The sequence below is a fragment of the Silurus meridionalis genome, chromosome 15 (genome assembly GCF_014805685.1).
Source record: "Silurus meridionalis isolate SWU-2019-XX chromosome 15, ASM1480568v1, whole genome shotgun sequence".
Classification (NCBI taxonomy): Eukaryota; Metazoa; Chordata; class Actinopteri; order Siluriformes; family Siluridae; genus Silurus; species Silurus meridionalis.
Window position 1 is genome coordinate 5,730,001 of NC_060898.1, and position 20,138 is coordinate 5,750,138.

A 20,138-nucleotide genomic window follows, 5' to 3' on the forward strand; every position below is an offset into this window, starting at 1 on the left:
AACGTTTTTGTCTGATGTGATGAACCACATGAGAGAGACCACGAGAGAGGTTTGAATTGGGACACCACCATGGCAGCCACATGCAAGATCGCAAACTGGAGTGACTAAAATCATTTCTATTCGACAGCTTTTTTAAAAGGGATGATGGTTTCGCTTTTAAGATCCTTTAGCCGAGTTCAAGTATGAAACATGTTCCAAATGCAGGGGTGCCAAAATGATAAAAAAATATACTTCATATTAACAAAGTTCATCAAGCTAATAAATAAATAAATAAATCTACATACTGGATTGATGTCGATGGCCGTCTGATGCTCCTCCTTAGTGGGCCGCATCCCAAATATATCATCAGCAAACTTCTCATCAGCCTCATAGAAATGAGGAGAGGACATGATGATTGGAGCTCCTGTGGGGAAAAAAGAGAAAGATAAAGACAGACAGCTGGAATAAACAATCAACGAGTGAGAGCCAGAAATGTCCTACATTTAATGTCTGATATTTGTCAAATCATATGACATTAACCTTCAGTATCCATGTTATGTGAATACATTTTTCAGGGCATCGAAATTATTTATTGCCTCCTGAATTCCAAAAACATGATCCCATCTGAACTCATGTCACTAATATGTAAACCAAGAGTCTTGTTTTAACTCCCCATGTCTCTATCGCCTAAGGGGTGGTCCTTAACCTGAAAAATGCTGAAGACCCCTGAAGTAAACTATTTAAAAAAAAGTACTCTTTAATTCATTAAATTAATTAATTTAAAAAAGAGAAATTTGAACTTAAAGTTCAAGTTCAAGTTTATCTTTTTTAAATTATTTAATTTAATTAATTAAGGTGACAAATTAATTAACACCTTAAATTTAGTAATATAATAAAGACATATTAGGATATCTCTCTCACACACCTTGTTTGCAAACGCTGACGTTCAGCAGCCCTGAGCTGAGGCAGTTTCCTCCCACGCAGAACCCTGCGTTATCCGGGTTAACTGTTGTATTCGCAAAAACTGTGCTGGGAGGAACGAAGCGGTAAGCGGGAACTCCCATGACGCTCAGCTCTGACTCAAAAGTGGCATAGATTGACCTGAAAACCAACATAGCTCACCGTGTTATAATACACTGGAGGGGTTTATAACGAACGATTGTTGCTCTTTTAAGAATTTCAAATTATACTTTTTTAACTTATTGAATTAGACAAAAAAAGATTTGTCTAATAAATAATATATATAATATAAATAATTATGCAATATAGAAAAACCAAGACATGCTTTATAGACATGGTGAGCAAATCTACACAAATAAAGATTTTTGATTTTGCTTTATCATCTTTCTAAAGATCACAAACTGGCTCAAGTGTTCACCTGAACGGATTTAACATTTTTGAGCAAAGGACTTGATAGTTTGCAAGGTAGTTTGCCTAATAATGAGCAGCTAACAAAGGAAGCAATCAGTCATTATTGAGACATCAAGCTAACGAGAAAACATTGTTTGAGGGGGCATAAAATTTAAAATCATTCATTAAAGTTTTATATTTTCTAAAGGAAATTTGGAAAGCAGAAATACTTTGTTGTGCAAAGTACAAGATGCAATTCTCCTCAATAAGATGAGTATTTTGATATGCCACATGTCCACGTTTACCGGAATTCTTTGCAGGGGTGGGGCTAATGTCATCACGTGACTTCACGTGACATCACGTGACATCACTACACCAGCAATCAATTCTCCCCACTGTGTTGCTGGAATTTTTGCGTTTTCACCAATTTCATTGTTTAATGCTCACGTAATGTTATGCGCTATCAATACGGTACTCCGTGGGCCACACTTTTGACTGCGGTGAGCATTAAAACTACCACTCTCTTTTAAGACATTGTTGGAGGGGACATGAATTTGAAACCCATAATAATAATTTTATTTTCTACAGTGTCGATCAAACAAACGTTTTAAAAATCCTGTGGCACATTTCAAGGAACACGTAAACACGCTTTTTGTTCATGTCATTATCAACGCCTGTGTTATATGATGTTAAGAATGCTATTTACTGACTTGATCCTTCATCTCACGTGATCTTATGAAGTTATGAAGATGACGTTTTTCATACACACACAATATAAAAAGCACAATGTTTCTGTGATTTTTTGTGTATGGAGATTTGCAGACTCAAATGAGGATCGATGTAAACTGCACTAAAGACTTGATCAAGTCTTTACCTGCAGAGGTCTGACGAAAAAATGTACAGCTTCTCTGTCTTGGCGATGATCGGATGAAAGGTTGCTCCATTGGTTCCATTGATCATGTTGCACTGATCTGTGGTCCACCAATCAAGAGAACTGCAAACAGAGGACACGCACAAACAACAGATAAAATAATGAATGCTTCGAAAACACTCAGGCTGCATTGTATTGTAATAAGTTGACTAAGAATGAGCGAAAAAAAAAAAAACTTGGCATCAGATCAAATTAAATTGTGGTTTCTCCATTTACTTGTTGTTGTAGACAGGTTTACCTCTGGCCTCTCCATAGATCCACTCGAGCAAAGTCCTGATAGTTCTGCTTGCCGGTGTAAAACACATACTCGCCGTCATCTGTGCCGTTCATCTGAAGCCAAATACATCAAATACAATGCAGTTTATAGTGTTGAAACAGTCAGTCGGCATAAAAAACATCTTACACGTTGCTAGCCAAGTGTGATTTCTTCACACAGTGAATGTCAGGCTTTGATCAAGTTTTTAGGCAGTTACATGGCATTTTTAATCTTCCAATAATCAAGCAGTTTTCCCTTTTTACCACAGATTGTGTGGACAAATGAAAGACATATTTCAGCGGAATGCCATGGACAGTCTGAATACTCGATTCTGATTGGTTGGAAGGTACTTTATCATTCAACCGTTCTAAATTACCGTTATGCTTATAAATATAGTAACCATAGTACCCTATAGATATATTTACATACAGAGTGAGACAGCTATTTCAGGCATTTCCTAATTACCATATTGACCTAAATGGAACTCGGTTATTCGCCTCCGTTTCAAACATAAAAATCCTAAAATGCGCACCGAGCCGTGGATTATCCCATATGTATCACATGAGCAAAAGTGTTGTTATAATGAATACTGGCACAGCTGCGATTTGGCTGTAGGTACAACCTTGTGTTTTTCTGCAATATTTATACAACAGGTATTATAAAAAGAATGTGTTATATCGAGTAACTAACATCTCAGTCACTATATGCCCAATTTCTTTTGTTTGTTTTTGCTCCAGTAGAAGAAACAGCTACACCCGTCTGCTAGCTGGCTCACTGTGAATCATACAAGTGCGTTAAAGGTGCTTCCAGGTTCAAATGTATAAAAAGTATAGTTTGTCTGTTGATGATGATTTTGTACTGTAGTATTTGCTTCAAGCTGCTGTAGGATGTTGAATTTTATGTGGTAAATACAAACTGAGTAAATGGTCTCAGTGCAGTTAAAGGGAATGCAGAGATTCTTGGAATGCTGCTGTAATATATTCTGTAATAAGGAAGTCTGTTATACTGTTATCCTTTCAGACGATCACTAATACGATTAAAAATAAAAACTGTCATAATGCAGTCAGAAATTACTGATGGTTTATTCATCAATAATTAATCACGTTACCTTGTAAAACAGGCCGAAGTTGGGGTCCAGAGAAGGTAAGAATTTCTTAAGCAGTTTCAGTAACGGGTCCTCGTAGCCCCAAAGCAGCTCTCCAACCTTCCGCGTCCCAAAAAGCCCCTCACCTTCACTTATCATCAAATCAGAGATTATACGCTCTAACCAGGTACCTTGAAACCTCTCCATTAGTGTCTGGAAGGAAATTCAACACATGAAATACACAGCAGCTGTAGTTTAAAACAAACCGAGACCCCTGAACAAGCTAATAAATAATGAAGATATGGGGCTGAACGTCAATATGAGGATATTTAAATCTGCACTACTATGCAATTTATTCGGTGCACCAGTACACATTTACACAACTATCCACCCAAATACCGCAAATTTCTGACTTAAAATGGAGCTCAAAAAATAGTTATTACATAAACCATCAGCATCATATTATAACGCATTATCAGCAGATGACTGGGCGTGAACTAGGCGGCATTTTGAAGACAGCCAGGGTCTCACCATTGCTGGGATGTTGGCAGTCCTGATTATGTCATCTTCAGATCCTCGTGACATGTTGGGCTCAAAAACATATGTTTTTGGGTTCACAGCAGCCACTTTGGTCCCATTGTCCATAAAGTTTATGCCCTCCATAGGTCGATACTCTCTTGAGGGGAAAAAATAAAACACATGAAAAAAGAGAAGTCAAAACAACAAAGCACACAATAAGCTTGAATCCAACTTCAACAATATACTATGAGATTCTGTGTGGATAACTTTAATCTTATCTATGATAGTGATTTCCCTGAGATTTAAAACTAATGTTACTACACCAGTTGCAAAACCACAAAATGAAACTTGTGAAAAAGCTCTGAGCGCCAGCTAGTCTATGAAGCAGCTTGAATTTGGCTTTTGCTTCTCTTTCAGTTTTGACCATAGAAAGTAAGAGAAAATCATATGATTTGAGGATTGTGTGTCATGTGACACTTCCACATATTTAACATTTGAAACCTAAACAACAAATCGAATTATATCTAAGAATGTATCTTCAATTTGAAATCTAGACTGATAAATTGATTACCAACAAATGACAGAAATATCAGGTTTTAATGAATCTGTGTTTAAAATCCAATGTTTATTTTCTTTTTTTGTGCTTCGTGCATCAGTCCATATAACCAGGTTTTATCACATTTCTATAGAGCTAAAGCTCCTTTGGATCAGTTTATCAGGTCACATTTACAAAAAAAATGCTGCCTGCTCCCCAAAATTGACGTTTGGTCGATTTAGGTTTGAACTGTTTTCTGCCTTCAATCAAACCCAGACTCCAACTGGTTATTATAGTTCACACCCGAGTGCATTTGCTCTGATCATTGAGCTGATAAACAGCCTGCACCAAAGAGGAACCAGGGTTTAATTTAAATGGACCAAACACTTTCACATGAACTCGTGAACACAGCCATGCACACGTGTTAGAAACGGTCTACGAATTAAGCTTTGTGTGTCCAAAGTCACTTTCCAGTAGTCACATTTAATTACAAGAAATTACTGTTAAAGGAAGCAGGTTACTACTATTTTTCCTAAATGCCTCATAAGAACATGGAATCCTGAGTGAAAATGTAGAGACAAGCCAGAAAACACACAAGCGGCGAATTAAAAAAGGTCATAAAAGGGAAATATACAATATATTAAAAAACTTAGGGAACTTCGTTTTTTTGCATGTCAAGACAAGTACATACAAAGTAAATACACTTTATATTTATACACCGTTTCTAATGTTAAATAATTTAACTCAATATAATATAATAATCTTGATGGTGTAACATGTAAAGGATCATAATGCATTACATAATTTTACTGCATGATGTAGATGCGAATAACCACCCAATGCATCAATACTCTCCAGCCAATCAGAATCGAGTATTCAGACAGAAACACACCGATTTTCAAATCTAAAGCAATAAACACTGCTGCAACGTGTAAAGCTGCATGTCAAACACTAATGTAGGTCTCTCTTACTGTGTCATTTACTGCACTGTTGTAAAACTTTTAGTGAGAATGCAAGCTTTTAATGAGACTTTATATATCACGTGCAACACTTGTGACCGCTCACTACCTGTACGTGTATGGGCCGAGCTCAACTACTGCGGGTCTCTCTCCAGATAGCACTTCCTTAGGATTGGTGAGATTGAAGAAGTAAAACTGCATGTAGACAGGTGGTGGTGGATCCTGCCATGCAGCAAAAGCCTCTGTACCATTTTCCAGCACCACTTCCTGCAGGTAAAAGGTCAACAAACAGTTATACATGTGATACATGCTAAGGGATGTAATGATTAGTCAGCAGAGAAAGCTTGAAGCGTCAGCAAACATACACTGACCTAAACACCAAATAATATCATGCATCTCTCATTCATAATGTCAGTGTATTCAAATGTCATCTTTAGTACCCGGTGTTCTTCATTGTATGTGTAATAATGAGCAAGAAGTGAGTCAGCATTTTATATGCAATATAATAAAGGGGAAGTGTAGAACAGAGAAGTAAAAATAATGGATTTCACACCCTATGTGGTGTAATAAATTACCTTCATTCTATATACCAGTTCCCTTAATTCAAACAACAGCACATGACTAACTCATGGTGGGGTTTATAGGTTTAAACCCAATTTTCTTTACCAATGAATAAATCAACACTGGTTCATTGGATCATTTGCCTGTTTCGCAAAAATTGGTTAGATTTTATTCTTATAATTTGCTATGAAAACCAGAGCTATAGAATCTTGCAGGATGAAGTATTTTTCAGTGGTGGACAATAACAATGTATATGTTACTTTTTACTGAATCAAGTACATTATTCATTATACAAAAATAATTGCTGGAAAGCTGAATGGCTAAATGGTGGTGCTCTAGCTCTCACTGCTCTTATTTAATTATGGTCAAGTCATAAAAGCAATTACCCTTATTCATCCTAGCAGAAACTAAGAAATCTTAAACAGATTCATGAGACATTGAGCAACCATGAATGAATCAGCCTCATGAGTAGGTCATGTGTTCAAATCCCACCCCCCAAAAAAACAAGTTGCCACTGCTGGGCCCTTATACAAGGCCCTTAACCCTCAACTGCTCAGTTGTAATTTATACGTCACTCTGAATAAAAGCGTGCCAAATGCTATAAATGTAGATGTAAATGTAACCCTGGGTTGCATGCAGGACAGACCCACTAGCTCCACCCTTATTTTTCTAGTCATATGATTATGGAAGGTTCCTATATACTCTGACATAAAGCTCATTTGCATAATTTATGCAAATATCTGCCACAGTGAGCCAATAAACGACGAGCTCTCAAAGGGACCGATATTTTCAAGACAGAAATATAAAAAACCGGAAAAACTACAATGAACCTGAGTTTTAGGTGCTGCAATTAAAAAATAAAAATCGTAAAGCCTGAAAGCCTGTTGAATTTAAGCTAGATTTATAATTCTATTGAAAAATCTATCAAACAAACAAACAAACAAACAAACAAACAAACAAACAAATAAACAAATAAACAAACCTTGAGGGCGGGGGAGCTGGCACTACAAATTTGATATAATATCCTCTAGTGATTTGATCATCTGAATAAATCTGATCTGTGAGCTGTCAGTGGCAGACATGCGTATTAAAATGAAAGTATCTGTGTCCCACTTGTGAAACAGGGCGATATTTAATATTCGAGCACGCGTGTTATTATTAAAATACAGTTGGCGTGCACCAATAAATGCATTTCAATCATGACTGTTTATTATACAAATCGATCACGTGACACCACATATTACGTCAACCTAATCGCCGCAATTGATTAACCCACATAACAAGTTTGCTTTGATTTACTTACCCTTTTGATCCTGTTGTTTAAAAAATTTTGGAAAACCTGGGTCACAACCATCGCAATCCCCGCGATTAATATGATAATAGAAAGCACCCCGGTGGTGTACGTGCAGCAGGACTTCATCATTATTATACACCTTGTTGACCCCCGGGACCGTCAAACACCTCTCTCTGTTTGTATTCAGTTCCAACAAGGGCTGGGCACGGGCTTAATCTTTAATGCGCATGCGCAGCATTATTACACATCCGCATTGAGGCGCTCAACAAACGCATGGCAGCGGCCATGATGATAAGGTCAATAAACTACGACGACCTCCTAAATAAGATCAGATAGTGAGTAGATGTAGAGAAACACTCTGTAAAATATTACTGAAGTTAAAAAAAACTTACTTTAGATTTTCTTTTGAGTAAAAGTGTACTTTCAAATGTACTTCATTATTCAAAGGACTATGATTTATTACTGCAATAATGACCTGTTATTAATTTTGTCACCAGACTCTTTGCTTAATCTACTCAGTTTATGTAAAAAATACAAGATATTCATTATATCTTTTTATAGAATAATATAAATGAGTCCAACACTGATTGAGATCTATTAAATGGAAAAAAAAGAAAACTAAAAAATGTTGTGGCAAGTCAGAGTCAGGAGTTTCTTCCCTCATTTCTTTCTCTCAAAATGTTCTGCATGCTAGTGAACTAACTGTATGCTGGTGCTAAGTAGATTCCACCAAGCTGCAATCAAAACAAGTTCAAAACAGAGTGCACGCTCGACCTTGATTGGTGGATTGCTGTGTGTTTAGTCAGTTTTTATCCACTTGGAAATAAAGATATTTGACTTTGAAATGTAGTGAAGTTAAAGTCTTCCCAAAAGGAAATAATTTAGTGAAGTATAGATGCATGAAAAAGCTACTTAAGTACAGTAACGGATTACATTTATGTCCTTACTGTCCACCACTGTTAAATTGTTATGAGGTCATTAGTACACGCGCTCTCCCATGTCTTCTTCATTTTATATCCTCACTGTACATTCTGCCCAACATTTCACATTCATGTATATGTGTATATAAAGTGTATAAGTATATAAAGTGTATATATATATATATATATATATATATATATATATATATATATATATATATATATTTATTTATATATAAATATATAAATATATATATATATATATATATATATATATATATATATATATATATATATATATATATATATATATATATATATACAGAGACATTGCACAGAGACATTGTTATCAATCATCAATTAAAATTTTCCAATTAGTTTTTTTTTTTTATCGTACATACACACATATATTTTAAATAATAACACTGTGGTGAAATAAAATAAATTCACTGTAAATAGATTTAAACTATATTAACTTTATTATTATTAATATATCATTGTGTGTATATATATATATATATATATATATATATATATATATATATATATATATATATATATATATATATATAGGGCCCAAAATTCTGTCTTGCATACCCCCCTTAAAACTGTTAATTGCTCCCCTGATAACAGGTTTGGGTCTCCTAATTCAAGTGAACAGAAAATTAAATTGCCACTGCAAAGACATTCTACGCAATTGTGTGCTGCCAACTTTTTTGGTAACCAAAAACATTATTGGACATTTATATTGCTCTGTTTATTCTTAGAACTACTGATCATAAGGGAATCTATCTATCCATCTATCTATCTATCTATCTATCTATCTATCTATCTATCTATCTATCTATCTATCTATCTATCTATCTATCTATCTAGGAATGAACAAAACAATTATCATGCATGACCAATTAGGACTCCCATAGGATAACAATTATTAATAACTAATAGTAATAATTATAAACACGGAGTAAATCGGATGCAGGAAGCGCGTCACGTGACCTTAACGCATGCGCATGCGCGTTTAGGCGCGGCAAACTCAGCTGATTTCGATTTTTTTTACGGTTTTAGAAACAAGCCTGTTGCTAAGCTGTGTCTGTTTTGAGACTTGGTATATTTACGTTCAAAGCAACTTTGTAAAGAACACACAGGAGTGACGGTAAGTTCAAGTTATAATATTCATAATAGCATTACAGTTTGAAGAATGTAATAACGCGTTCATTATGAGGTTATTAGCATGAACACCACCGTTATTAGCCTTATAAAGACCTAGCAAAGCAGACGGACTGAGTGACCGAGGACAGACCATAATAAACTTTTATGAAAAACTTTATATTTATATTGTAAGATAGCTGCTTTTATAGTCATAGAAATTGTCACCCAGTGTGTGCTTTTAAATGACTTTATTTCAAGGTATTAAATGCAATACTTTAAATATACATCTCAAACACACACACACACACACACACACACACACACTGCATAAATATACTGTCTAGCTAACAAATCAGCCCTAACCTGCTTTTTAATATCATTCATCCCATTTACAGCCATCTCTTAGAGAAAATATATACATTAAAAACCACTATAAGCACAGAGTTCATATATGCAATTCAAAGAAAACTTGTCCTTTATAATTATTTTTACTAGAAAGGAATTCTTTTGCTGCAGTTTTCTGTGTTACACTTGAAGGCCACAAAAATAAACTGCTAATTTAAAACGTGTTTGGTTGTTACAGTATCTGGATAATGGTGATCCACTACATGGATCATGGCATCTGTAGACGGTGTCCCATCTCCGGAGTCAACCGTCACTTCGCTGCTTGCCAGTTCAGGGCGACTGAGAAGCTCTTTGCACCCTGAGCCGCTTTGCACAATCAGATACAAAGACAGGCATTATTTGTCAGCCTCTGATGCTCTGGATGCTTACATCACTGATTTTCAGTCCTCGATGTCCACGGTGGGGCAGCTGGAGCTTCCGAAGGAACAGAACACTCCTCACCTCCTTCGCTCTGGATATAGAAACCGAGATGGTGATGCGGATTATTGAATCTTACCTGACACATAGTATTGAAGCATTGTAATTGGCAGAATTGCAAAATCAGCCTTTTGCTAATGTTATATCTGATGAGAAAAAGTGCTGAATTTGAATCTTAAATTATTGTAAAGTGGATGTTTTATATATTAAATAATGTATTTATTGTATGTCCAATGTCCATTTATAGTTCTGTTTTGTTCGCAGTGCTAAAAGAAAGCCTCACAGACCAAGAGTTGGACCTCTTGAAGCTTCCCACTGCTTCAAAGCGCAGAGAATCAGACCACATCAGCATGACCACAGATGATCTGCTGCTAGTTCCTGTTGATGGTTCTCTTCCTGTGACCCGCACTTCAGCTTTTCTCTCCCGGTTAGACAGTTCCCGGCTTGGAAACAGCGCCAACTCGAGGGCCTGGTCTCGCTCCAGACCCGCCAAAGCCCTAAATAACTCATCAAATTGTGCTTCTGCATCAAGAACTCTGTGTGTGGACGATTTACTGGTGCAAAATTTAAATTTCAAGCGTACACCTCAGCACTCTAACTCTATAATGTCCACAAAAACAAATAAGCAACGCTCTCTTTCATCTCATCACCTTCCAAGATGGATGACCAGTCACAAGTCGGAGATGGAATTTTCTGGTGTGACTAGCATTCCTGATCTGAAGTACCCGGCCTGGTTGGAGGAATATGACGTTAATGTTAGGACTCAAAATGTTCCAGCCTGGGTCAGCAAGCTGGAGCGAAACACTGATGAAAGTAATGAGGAGCTGAAAGATCAAGGTCAAACTGGTGATAATGGAGAACCTTTTAGAGGTCTGAGAGCTGGTTTCATGTTTCATAATGAAATTTTTTATTTATTTTATTTTAAATGCACACTTTATGGTCTGTGTGCATTTTCTCAGGCGATAAGATTGGATCACTTATTCAAAGGGTGGAAGATGTGCTGAAGTCTCCTTCTTTAGGCTTCTGTGGTTCAGATAAAAATCAGCATGGAAGTCCAGGAAACACAGATGAGCTTTTAGAGGCTGAGCGCTCATGGGACAATCCTCCAGTAACCTTGTAAGTCAACACTAATTAGACTTTTATTACCATATAATTGAAAGCGAAAGCCTGAGAAAATCACATTTAATGATATCATTCTAAATTCACTGAAAGAAGCCTAGTTTATTTGATAGGAAAATAACCTTATAGCTAAATTTGAAAGAATTATAATTTTACAACAAAAAAGTTGTTCTCACTTTGATTATCAGCAACATCCATAACAGCCAGCATCTCATCACCAAACTAAAAACCACTTATAGTGATTCTGTTCACACTGGGGAAATAATCACAAATTCAGTCAAATTTCCTGTTTCAAAAAATATGATTTATTATTGAGATATAACCACCATTTTAGTATACTTGTTATATTATAATATATGTTTAAACTGAGATTTAAAAAAATAAGCTCATTGTGAATGTCTGCAACACGTCTCAACGAATGGCTGAAAAAACCATGTTACTAAATGTTATTGATTCTTTAATTGAAATCACTGCATGGGCTTGGAAACCCTTCCAGAAATCACAGTGAACACAGTTTACTGTGTCCACCACAAATACAGGTTGAAGCGCTGTCATAAAATCAAGAAGCCATACGTGAATATGATCCAGAAATGCCACCATGTTCTCTGGGACAAAACTCATTTAAAATGAATTGAGATAATGCTGAAAACTGTTCTGTGGTCAGACAAATTAAACTATATATTTGAAAGTATGGTCCTCTGGATTAAAGAGGAGAAGGACCATCCGGCTTGTTCTCAGCACTCAGTTCAAAAGCCTCTATCTTTACTGGTCTAATGGGCAGCTTGCACAGCTAGAAATCAGTGCTGAGTATATGCAGGTTTTGGAGCAAGATAAGCTTACACCCAGGTTTCACCTCTATAAGGAAAGTCCTTGCATAATTCAGCAAGACATTGCTAAACTGCATAGTGTGTTTATTACAGGACGGTGCGGAACTGCCTGCAGTCCAGATTTTTGACCAATTAAAAAACATTTGGCACATCATGAAGTGTTGAGCAGCTAAAATGCTGTATCAGCCATAAATGGGACAACATTCCTTCACCAAAATTTCAGACACTGATCTCTTCAGTACAAGATCTATATAAACTGTTGTTAAAAAAGGGGGAATAGTACACAGTTGAGGGAAAAAGCCCTGTACCAACTTTTTTGAGAAGTGTTGCTTATGTACACAATTCAGCCTTGAATCATGCCAAAACACTCTTAACGAGCAATTTATATTATTTTATATTTATTTACAATTTTGCATTTGATAAAGTGGCTTGTTGTTACCCGTAGAAAGGTCACATATTAAACTATTGTGTACTGTATTTCGTTTTTGTTCTTGATGTTGTTGCAGTAAGTCTCCAGTACCAGTAGGCTTCACTGATGAACAAGTAACCACTGAATACCAGATGGACACAAAGGAGAAGGTATAAAAATCAGTTGGTCTTAGTATTTTATGTTGAAGGAATCTTAAAAATTTTTAAATAGTTAGTGTATATTAAAGATTGGGATTATGAGATTAGAAATGTTATCGATTGCTTAATAATCATAATCCATACTCAAATGCCTCTCTCAGTCTTCAGGCTCATTCTCTTCAGGCTACGGCAGCAGGAAACACCCCGGTCCAGTTGAAGCTCTTAAACAAATGCTGTTTAGTCTCCAGGCTGTGGAGCAGAGAGTAACACAGCAAAAAGATGAAATACACTGCATTTCCAGCACATCTGTCTCAAAACCACTGATGCAGTCAGAGAACCAGAACAATGATGAGGTACAGAAAAGTACAACAATATAATAGTACATTTAAAATACATTTTACTCAATTATACCAAAAATAATTATTGAACACTAACATTTTATTTTTTGGTTTGTCAAAGAACCATGCACATTTTACACACACTTCTGCATTGCTCGCATAGATGTCAACATGAAGCTAATCTTTAAGCCATGTCCATAATCTTAGCTACATGTCATGAACCAAGACGGAAAAAAAGCACAACGAGATCTTTATCTGATGTTATATGCTGTTATATATCTTGCTATCTGGAGGAGATTTTGGTTTTATTGTGTTCACCATTGTATATTAATCAGTGGTGGGCCGTGCATTTGGTACCTGGGCCTTCAGTGGGGACATACCCGACTTAATCCCCCTCTTAATACCACCACTATCACGTTGCAATTATAGAAACCATTAATACTATACAGATACGCAATATAACAACGCGTGTCATTACAGAGAGAGCAGTTCAGAATCAATATTTGTCTAATAACATGAAAAAACATAAAAATGTAAATAATATACAACCTACTCACCAGAGATGCAGACTCATAATTTGCACCGCTCCTAAGAAGCTGTAAGACAGTGGTACCGCTTGTAGTCACTGGTCTGAAAGTGGAGAACAAACCCTTTTCCAGTCTGAGACAAGCTAGCTAGCTTTGGGGTTAGCTGACCTCCTCACAATGTCTAGCTTTTCTTAAAAAATTTTTTTAAGTATGTCCGCAACCAAATCAATTTCTATTCCTCCGTAGGTATAAAAAAGTCTAACTTGGATGTATTAATGTGTGTAACAGTTTCGTTCTGACCAACAATGCTGACGCTGTTCTGGGCCAGCTAGCTGCCCTGTGAGGCGAATATGAAATCTGATTGGTTAAAGAAACAGAGCTATTTATTAAGGATACTATGTTAAAAAAAAGGGCCAGCAGTATTGACTTTGAAGGCCCTGGGCAGATTAGACTGACATGGCAGCACATAGAAGCTGAAATCTGATTGGACCAACAAATCTATCATCCACATACACGTACTGGAACCATTGTAGCCTAGAGAAACACTGCGAAATGAAGAGAATAAACTGTTGGGAATAAATTAATACAATTTTATAGAACAAATATTAGAATTTAGGTTGTAAATGTAGGTCAGTGCTTCTGATAGTGTTTAAGCCAGCAGAGAATGTTTCACGGCCCTTAACGCTCGTGTATATTAATACACACTTTGATAGCAGCTTTGCACACTCTTGCCATTTTCTTAATGAGTTGGTGATCTGGATTGTTTTTTAAAAAATCCTAAAGGAGTTCCCAGAGGTGTTGAGCACTTGTTGGTTGCTTTTCCTTCACTTTCCAGTCGAGCTCATCCCAAATCATCTCAACTGGATTTAAATTGTGTGATTGTGGAGGCCAGGTCTTTGGAGGCCTCATTCTTACTCGTCACTTATCTTTTTGGACAAATGATTCTTACATAACATAGAGGTGTGTTTGGGGTCATTGTCCTTTTGGAAAACAAATGGAATGGCATTTTGCTGCAAAATGCTGTGGTAGGCATGCTGGTGATGCTATCTCATCAGACCAAAATAAAATTTTTCCACTGATCTAATGTCCATTACTCTTCTGCTTGTTGTTCTTCAAAAGTAATGTTTTTTTCATTGCAATTCACCCATGATGGCTTGACTTAAGAAATATTTTATCATAGCGTTGAATGGTTTTGGTGTCTGCACTTGGGGATACATTTACAGTTCTTCAGATCTTTCAAACTTAAAGGAATGATAGACTGTCTTTTCTTTTTACTTAACTGTAACTGAGTGTTTCTTGCCATAATATGCATTTGGACTAGCACTTTTAGAGTACTCACCAATTCCTCTGCACAAGACAACTGATTGTCTACGGCACTTTGAGAAATCAAGAAATGTCTTGAGAAGGTACACCTTTGAATTTAAAACCATTCCAGGTGACTACTGCGAGAATCAGATGAGAGAATGCCATGAGTGTGCCAAGCTGTCTTTAAAGCTAAATGTACTGTAGCTTCTTTTGACAATCTAAAATATAAAACATATTCTGGGTTATTTAACACATTTTTGTTTACTACATATTTCAATACATGTTTGTTCGTAGTTTGGTTGTCCTCAGTATCAATGTACAATGTTAATAATAAAAATAACGAAAAAGCACTGAAGAAAAATGTGTGTCCAAACGTTTAACTGTCATTAACGCAATAAACAAAGAACCTTCATTCTAGTTCATCCTATACAGCCATTTTTATTTAATACAACCATTAGGCTTCTTCTTTTTGGACCCATGAAACCCTTTATTATATCGCAATCTCATATTAAAATATTGACCACAATAATCACAACATCACATGTTACACGGTTTCATTATTTCCTGATGTAAACTACGGTTTGGATTACAATGCCATACATTTTTTATGTATGGCATCTATGAATATCAACAGTACACATTACTGTATGTGGGATATTGATTGCAAAAGATCGCAAGACAGGATTTACACTTTTTCTGTACTGTATTAGTGTTTGTTCGTTTCCTGGTTGCTCATCTATTCTTAGAAATTATAATTCTGTGTTTTGTTCTGTCTATATACGCTCGTGAATTGACAGCTCACAAGATTTATTTTTGATCTGTTTTAAAGAACTGTTTGATCTGATGCTAAACCTAGAAATTTAAGCTTGACAGATTATGACAACTGGTTTAACCATTTTGCATGTGGAGGTTAAACAAGTACTTTTAAGAATTAAATTTTTGACCTGAGAAATGCTCCAAAGCAACTGGAAAATACTGTAAATCTGTATCACAATTATGTCGAAAATTATTAAAGCATTAGAAATATTTCATGAAAATAAAAAACACATTTTCGAGCATATGAGCATTTCGAATATAACACTCTGACATCATTATCTATTTTGTTTTTTTGTTTTTTTTCAGGTTCCTCAACCAGTAATTGAAGATTATGATTTAGCTTCTGGTGGACAATCATTAAAAAGGTCAGTTAAACATTACAAATGGTTCAGTTTACATTATACCATAGCACTGTAAAATTCTTGATTCTGATTGGTCAGAAAGTGTTGATAAATTTACTGGGTATTCAGCTTGAATATTGGCTCAGATTGTAAGCTTTTAATTAGTTTTTTCTCAGTTGTGTTGGAGCTTTTCTAAGATCAGAAATGAAATTCTGGGGGAAAAAACGTGTTCAAACTTCACATCATGAAGTCACTCGTGCAAAACAAGTGAATGCTTTGGTACATTTATTTAATTTATTGTGTTGCATCATTATCAACTGTTTATGGCATGTTGATCGAAATATATTATACTGGTTCTTACCTGAATAGTCTTAACCCCCAAAACATCCAGGCATCAGTTCATTGCATGCAAAAAAAGTCATACTCTCTCGAGCTTATCTTTTTCATATTTCTATTAAACTTTTTTTTTTGTAATTATGTCTTGGATGGATGAATTGTTCAGATGATTCTTAAATGTCACAAATAAAGGGGAGTGTTTGGCATCAGACATCAACTAGTTCTCTAAAATAGGTCAAAGGTGAATCTCAAGACAGATCAAAAACCACAGAATTACAATTTAAAAAAATGAATGAACAACCAAGAAAACACTATTAAAGTACAGTAAAAGTGTGAATCCTGTCCAGTCTCTTGCCATCAGTATCCCACATACAGTAATGTGTGCTTTTGAAATTCGTCAATGCCATACAGAAAAAATTCAATTTTCAATCATTGTAATCCAAACCGTGGTTTACATTCAGATATACTGAAACCGTGGGCCCTCATACTGACAACACAACAAAAGATTTTGACGATCTTGTTTGTGAACAATGACAAAAGCAATGAGATTTGACACAAATACTTACTTTTAAGAGGTGAACTAAGGATTTTGAGAAAAGTACAGGCTTTTGCATGAAATTCAATGTGTTGTGCAGTGAAAACCCATGTTTCGTTGATTTTCAATATACATTTATTTTTTTCAACACCAAAACAATCTGTAATAAATGCAGAGTTTTGATAGACGTACATTGATTGTTTAATTACAGAAGATTATTTCGAAAAGATGACGTCCGCCCTTTAGGCACATCCGGAGCATGAATGGAAACTTTTGAGGTTTTTGAATGTAGACTTTCAACTTGAGGTACCACAAGGCTAGAAATCGTAGACAAACAAATCTGGGGAGCGTAGGGGCCAAGGGACATCGGCCAAACGTGATAAACGTGTTGGGAAAACATTTCGCCAACAACTGCCTTGTTGGAACCGCATTTCTTTCATGTTGACCCGAAGTTGTGGACGCAAAAAATCGAAGTAACTGTTACTGAATCCCCTTCTTCTTCTAAAAGGAAGGTCTATCGATCCCCGCTTTCAAACGCCACACTACAGAGAGTTCTCTGCTGTAATTCACGTGGGTTCTCTACTGCCCAATATCGACAGTTTTGCTTATTGACATAAACATCCGAATGGAAATGCGCCTCATTACTCATCATCAACTACAATTACATCATCAGAAGCAATCATTTTAAGCGTTCTTTCACAAAACAGTCTGTTTTGGACAAAATCAACTTCAAGCAGCTTTTATCATGATTTTGTACAGATGAAGTTTCAACTCGCCGTGTAGGGTGCGCTGTAGTGAGCGACGAGGCAGACCCGAAGTTGGAGCACGACGCTTAGTGGAGAACCGACCTTCTCACTCTCAAAATTTTTTGGAGTCCGAGCCGTATGTGGACGGCCAGTTAAATTCTTCTTCATAACTGATCCAGTTGTGCGAGATGATTTAAACACTTCAGAGTATTGTGTTACGATTAGGGATTGCCCCGTCAAACGCAACATTGAACTGTGGAAGGAAAAGACTTTCTACAGTAACAACGGATTCATTAAAAAAAAACTGCTCAACAGCAAAAGCGCGATGCTCTGCGTTCCGCTGCGCCATGGCTACTAAAACTGAACCCTCTAAAATACTCACAGGCGGTGTGGGGTCCCAACCCCCCCTTCCAACTACTTCCCATTTCAAAAACGTCTATTTTTTTTGCACTACCTAGTTCAAGATGTTTTAAGAAATGCACTTATTGGTTTGCAAATATTAAAAATGATTTGAGAAATGCTCCAATGTAACTGAGAAAAACTGTAAATAGGATCTCCAGAATGTTTTATTTTGATTTTACCAGAGGTAAAACTGTAACATCACCTTTTTTCTGAAAAAGGAAAGAGTTTCGCTCTTTGTTTCTCTGTGTTTCTGTGTTGTTATGTAGCTAATAGCAGGAAGTTGTTTTGTGATCGTTCCCCAACATCACACATTCAAATATTGCACATGTTCTTTTGTTGACATCGTTAGTGTTGGTAAATAGCAGTTGTGTTAGAGAAAAGCTTCAGCCAACATTATCATTGATTGACAGCACATGGTTGAAGTTTTTGTATTTATTTCACACATTGAATTTTTTTTCATCAGCAAAATGTTTTCACTTTTGTTTTTAGAGCTCTGCACCACCTCGGAAGACTGAAAAACCTTGTGGATGAAATGAACGAGAAAAGGTCCATAGACTGGAAGGAGGATGATGTGTAGCACTAATGTCTTTGATTTTCTCTGGGAATATCAAAATAAATGTCTCTGATAGTATAGCGATGTGATAGTATAGCGTCTGGTATCATTATGATTAATTTGTTTATTTATATTACTTCAACTCAGTGCCTTATGATGACTTGAGAGGTTCTGTCATTTGCTGAAATTCAAGGCAACATCATCGCATTTGTTAGTTTTGTTTTTTTTTAATAACGTGCTACAAGATAAAATAATGTGGAGGCTTCAGTTATGTTTTTATGACCTTTTCATTTTAATAGCCAAATTAATTTAACAAATAACACAGGGAATTCATGTAATTACTCTCAGGAAGCGAAGTGCCTCTAGAAAAATCTGTTATATAATATAGTTAGAACTGTATTCAGAGTAAGTGACAAGACTTCCCGTAAAGACACCCTGAATTTTAGGATCTTCAGCTCCCAGATTTACCTGTACATAACCAAGCCTTTACCAGCACTCCGGTCCAATTACTGCAACGTCGTTCACTTCATTTACTGTATTCTTTTAGTTCACTGCTGCAGCTTGATCACCTTCTGATCTGTTTACGTCTAAGTTCATTCTAATCTTATTATTGCTTTCTGCTTGTTATACAAGCCTTTGCCTGTTTCCAATTCCCGTTTTGTACCACTTGTCTTGTTTTTTTGTTTTTTTATATATATATTAAACCACAGTTACACTTTTGACAATTGTCAAATGCTGGCAAATGTAGCTTATTATTAAACAATAATAATTAGTAATCTGAAGAATTAGTTTTCTCTGAAAAAGTTTTTAATTAATTTAAAAGATTTTCTTTTACTGGATTCTTTTTTGTCCTTCAATTTGTACTTTGCCTTCCCATGATGCAACACTCAAGATAACACAGGACTAACACACACTGGGCTATATATGTTTATAACATACAAATTGTGTATAAAAAAGTGCGACAAATGGAGGAATGTGGTGCAAGTAGAAACGCTGCCCACTCATTGTAAAGAAGCTTTCTTACAGGCAGTGTAACTGCAACATGTACAAAAAGCCTGAAGATATTTGTGTTATAAAGTTCTGGTTCAAATGGGTCTTAATTCTGTAGATTTAACCGGTTGATAATAAATAATAGGAGGAGTATAATTTATCAGTGTGTAAATGCTATTACTGGACACGGGTGTGTTGATTTTTGTCTGTTTACCAATGACTCAATGATTAACTCGAAAACATCTGCAAAGTTTTATTATTAAATAAAAATACCATTTTTGTGTAATGTGAGATGTTATATCAGGTGACACAAGCTATTGTTTTTATTACTAATCGTTTTAAGACGGGAATTTATTTCATTTGAGTTGCTAGGG

The 20,138-nt window shown here is 35.9% G+C and overlaps 2 protein-coding genes across 2 annotated transcripts in view; one reads left to right on the forward strand and one right to left on the reverse strand.

Moving 5' to 3' along the window:
• scarb2c (scavenger receptor class B, member 2c) overlaps positions 1-7,669 on the reverse strand; it is a 20,279-nt gene extending 12,610 nt beyond the window's left edge. The window contains exons 1-8 of the mRNA XM_046868286.1: positions 7,478-7,669; positions 5,723-5,880; positions 4,132-4,276; positions 3,625-3,813; positions 2,499-2,590; positions 2,204-2,323; positions 905-1,080; positions 285-403 (exon numbers count right to left, since the gene is read on the reverse strand). Of these exons, the coding sequence (XP_046724242.1) occupies positions 285-403; positions 905-1,080; positions 2,204-2,323; positions 2,499-2,590; positions 3,625-3,813; positions 4,132-4,276; positions 5,723-5,880; positions 7,478-7,597 (1,119 nt within the window). The 5' untranslated portion in view covers positions 7,598-7,669. The remainder of the gene's footprint in view (positions 1-284; positions 404-904; positions 1,081-2,203; positions 2,324-2,498; positions 2,591-3,624; positions 3,814-4,131; positions 4,277-5,722; positions 5,881-7,477) is intronic.
• A 1,753-nt stretch (positions 7,670-9,422) lies between these two features.
• On the forward strand, positions 9,423-20,028 carry c15h18orf54 (chromosome 15 C18orf54 homolog). Its single transcript, XM_046867111.1, has 8 exons — positions 9,423-9,544; positions 10,124-10,417; positions 10,627-11,232; positions 11,322-11,478; positions 12,815-12,887; positions 13,037-13,228; positions 16,168-16,226; positions 18,711-20,028. The coding sequence occupies exons 2-8, from the start codon at positions 10,156-10,158 to the stop codon at positions 18,796-18,798; spliced, it is 1,437 nt and encodes a 478-aa protein (XP_046723067.1). The 5' UTR covers positions 9,423-9,544; positions 10,124-10,155; the 3' UTR covers positions 18,799-20,028.
• The last annotated feature ends 110 nt before the right edge of the window (positions 20,029-20,138 follow it).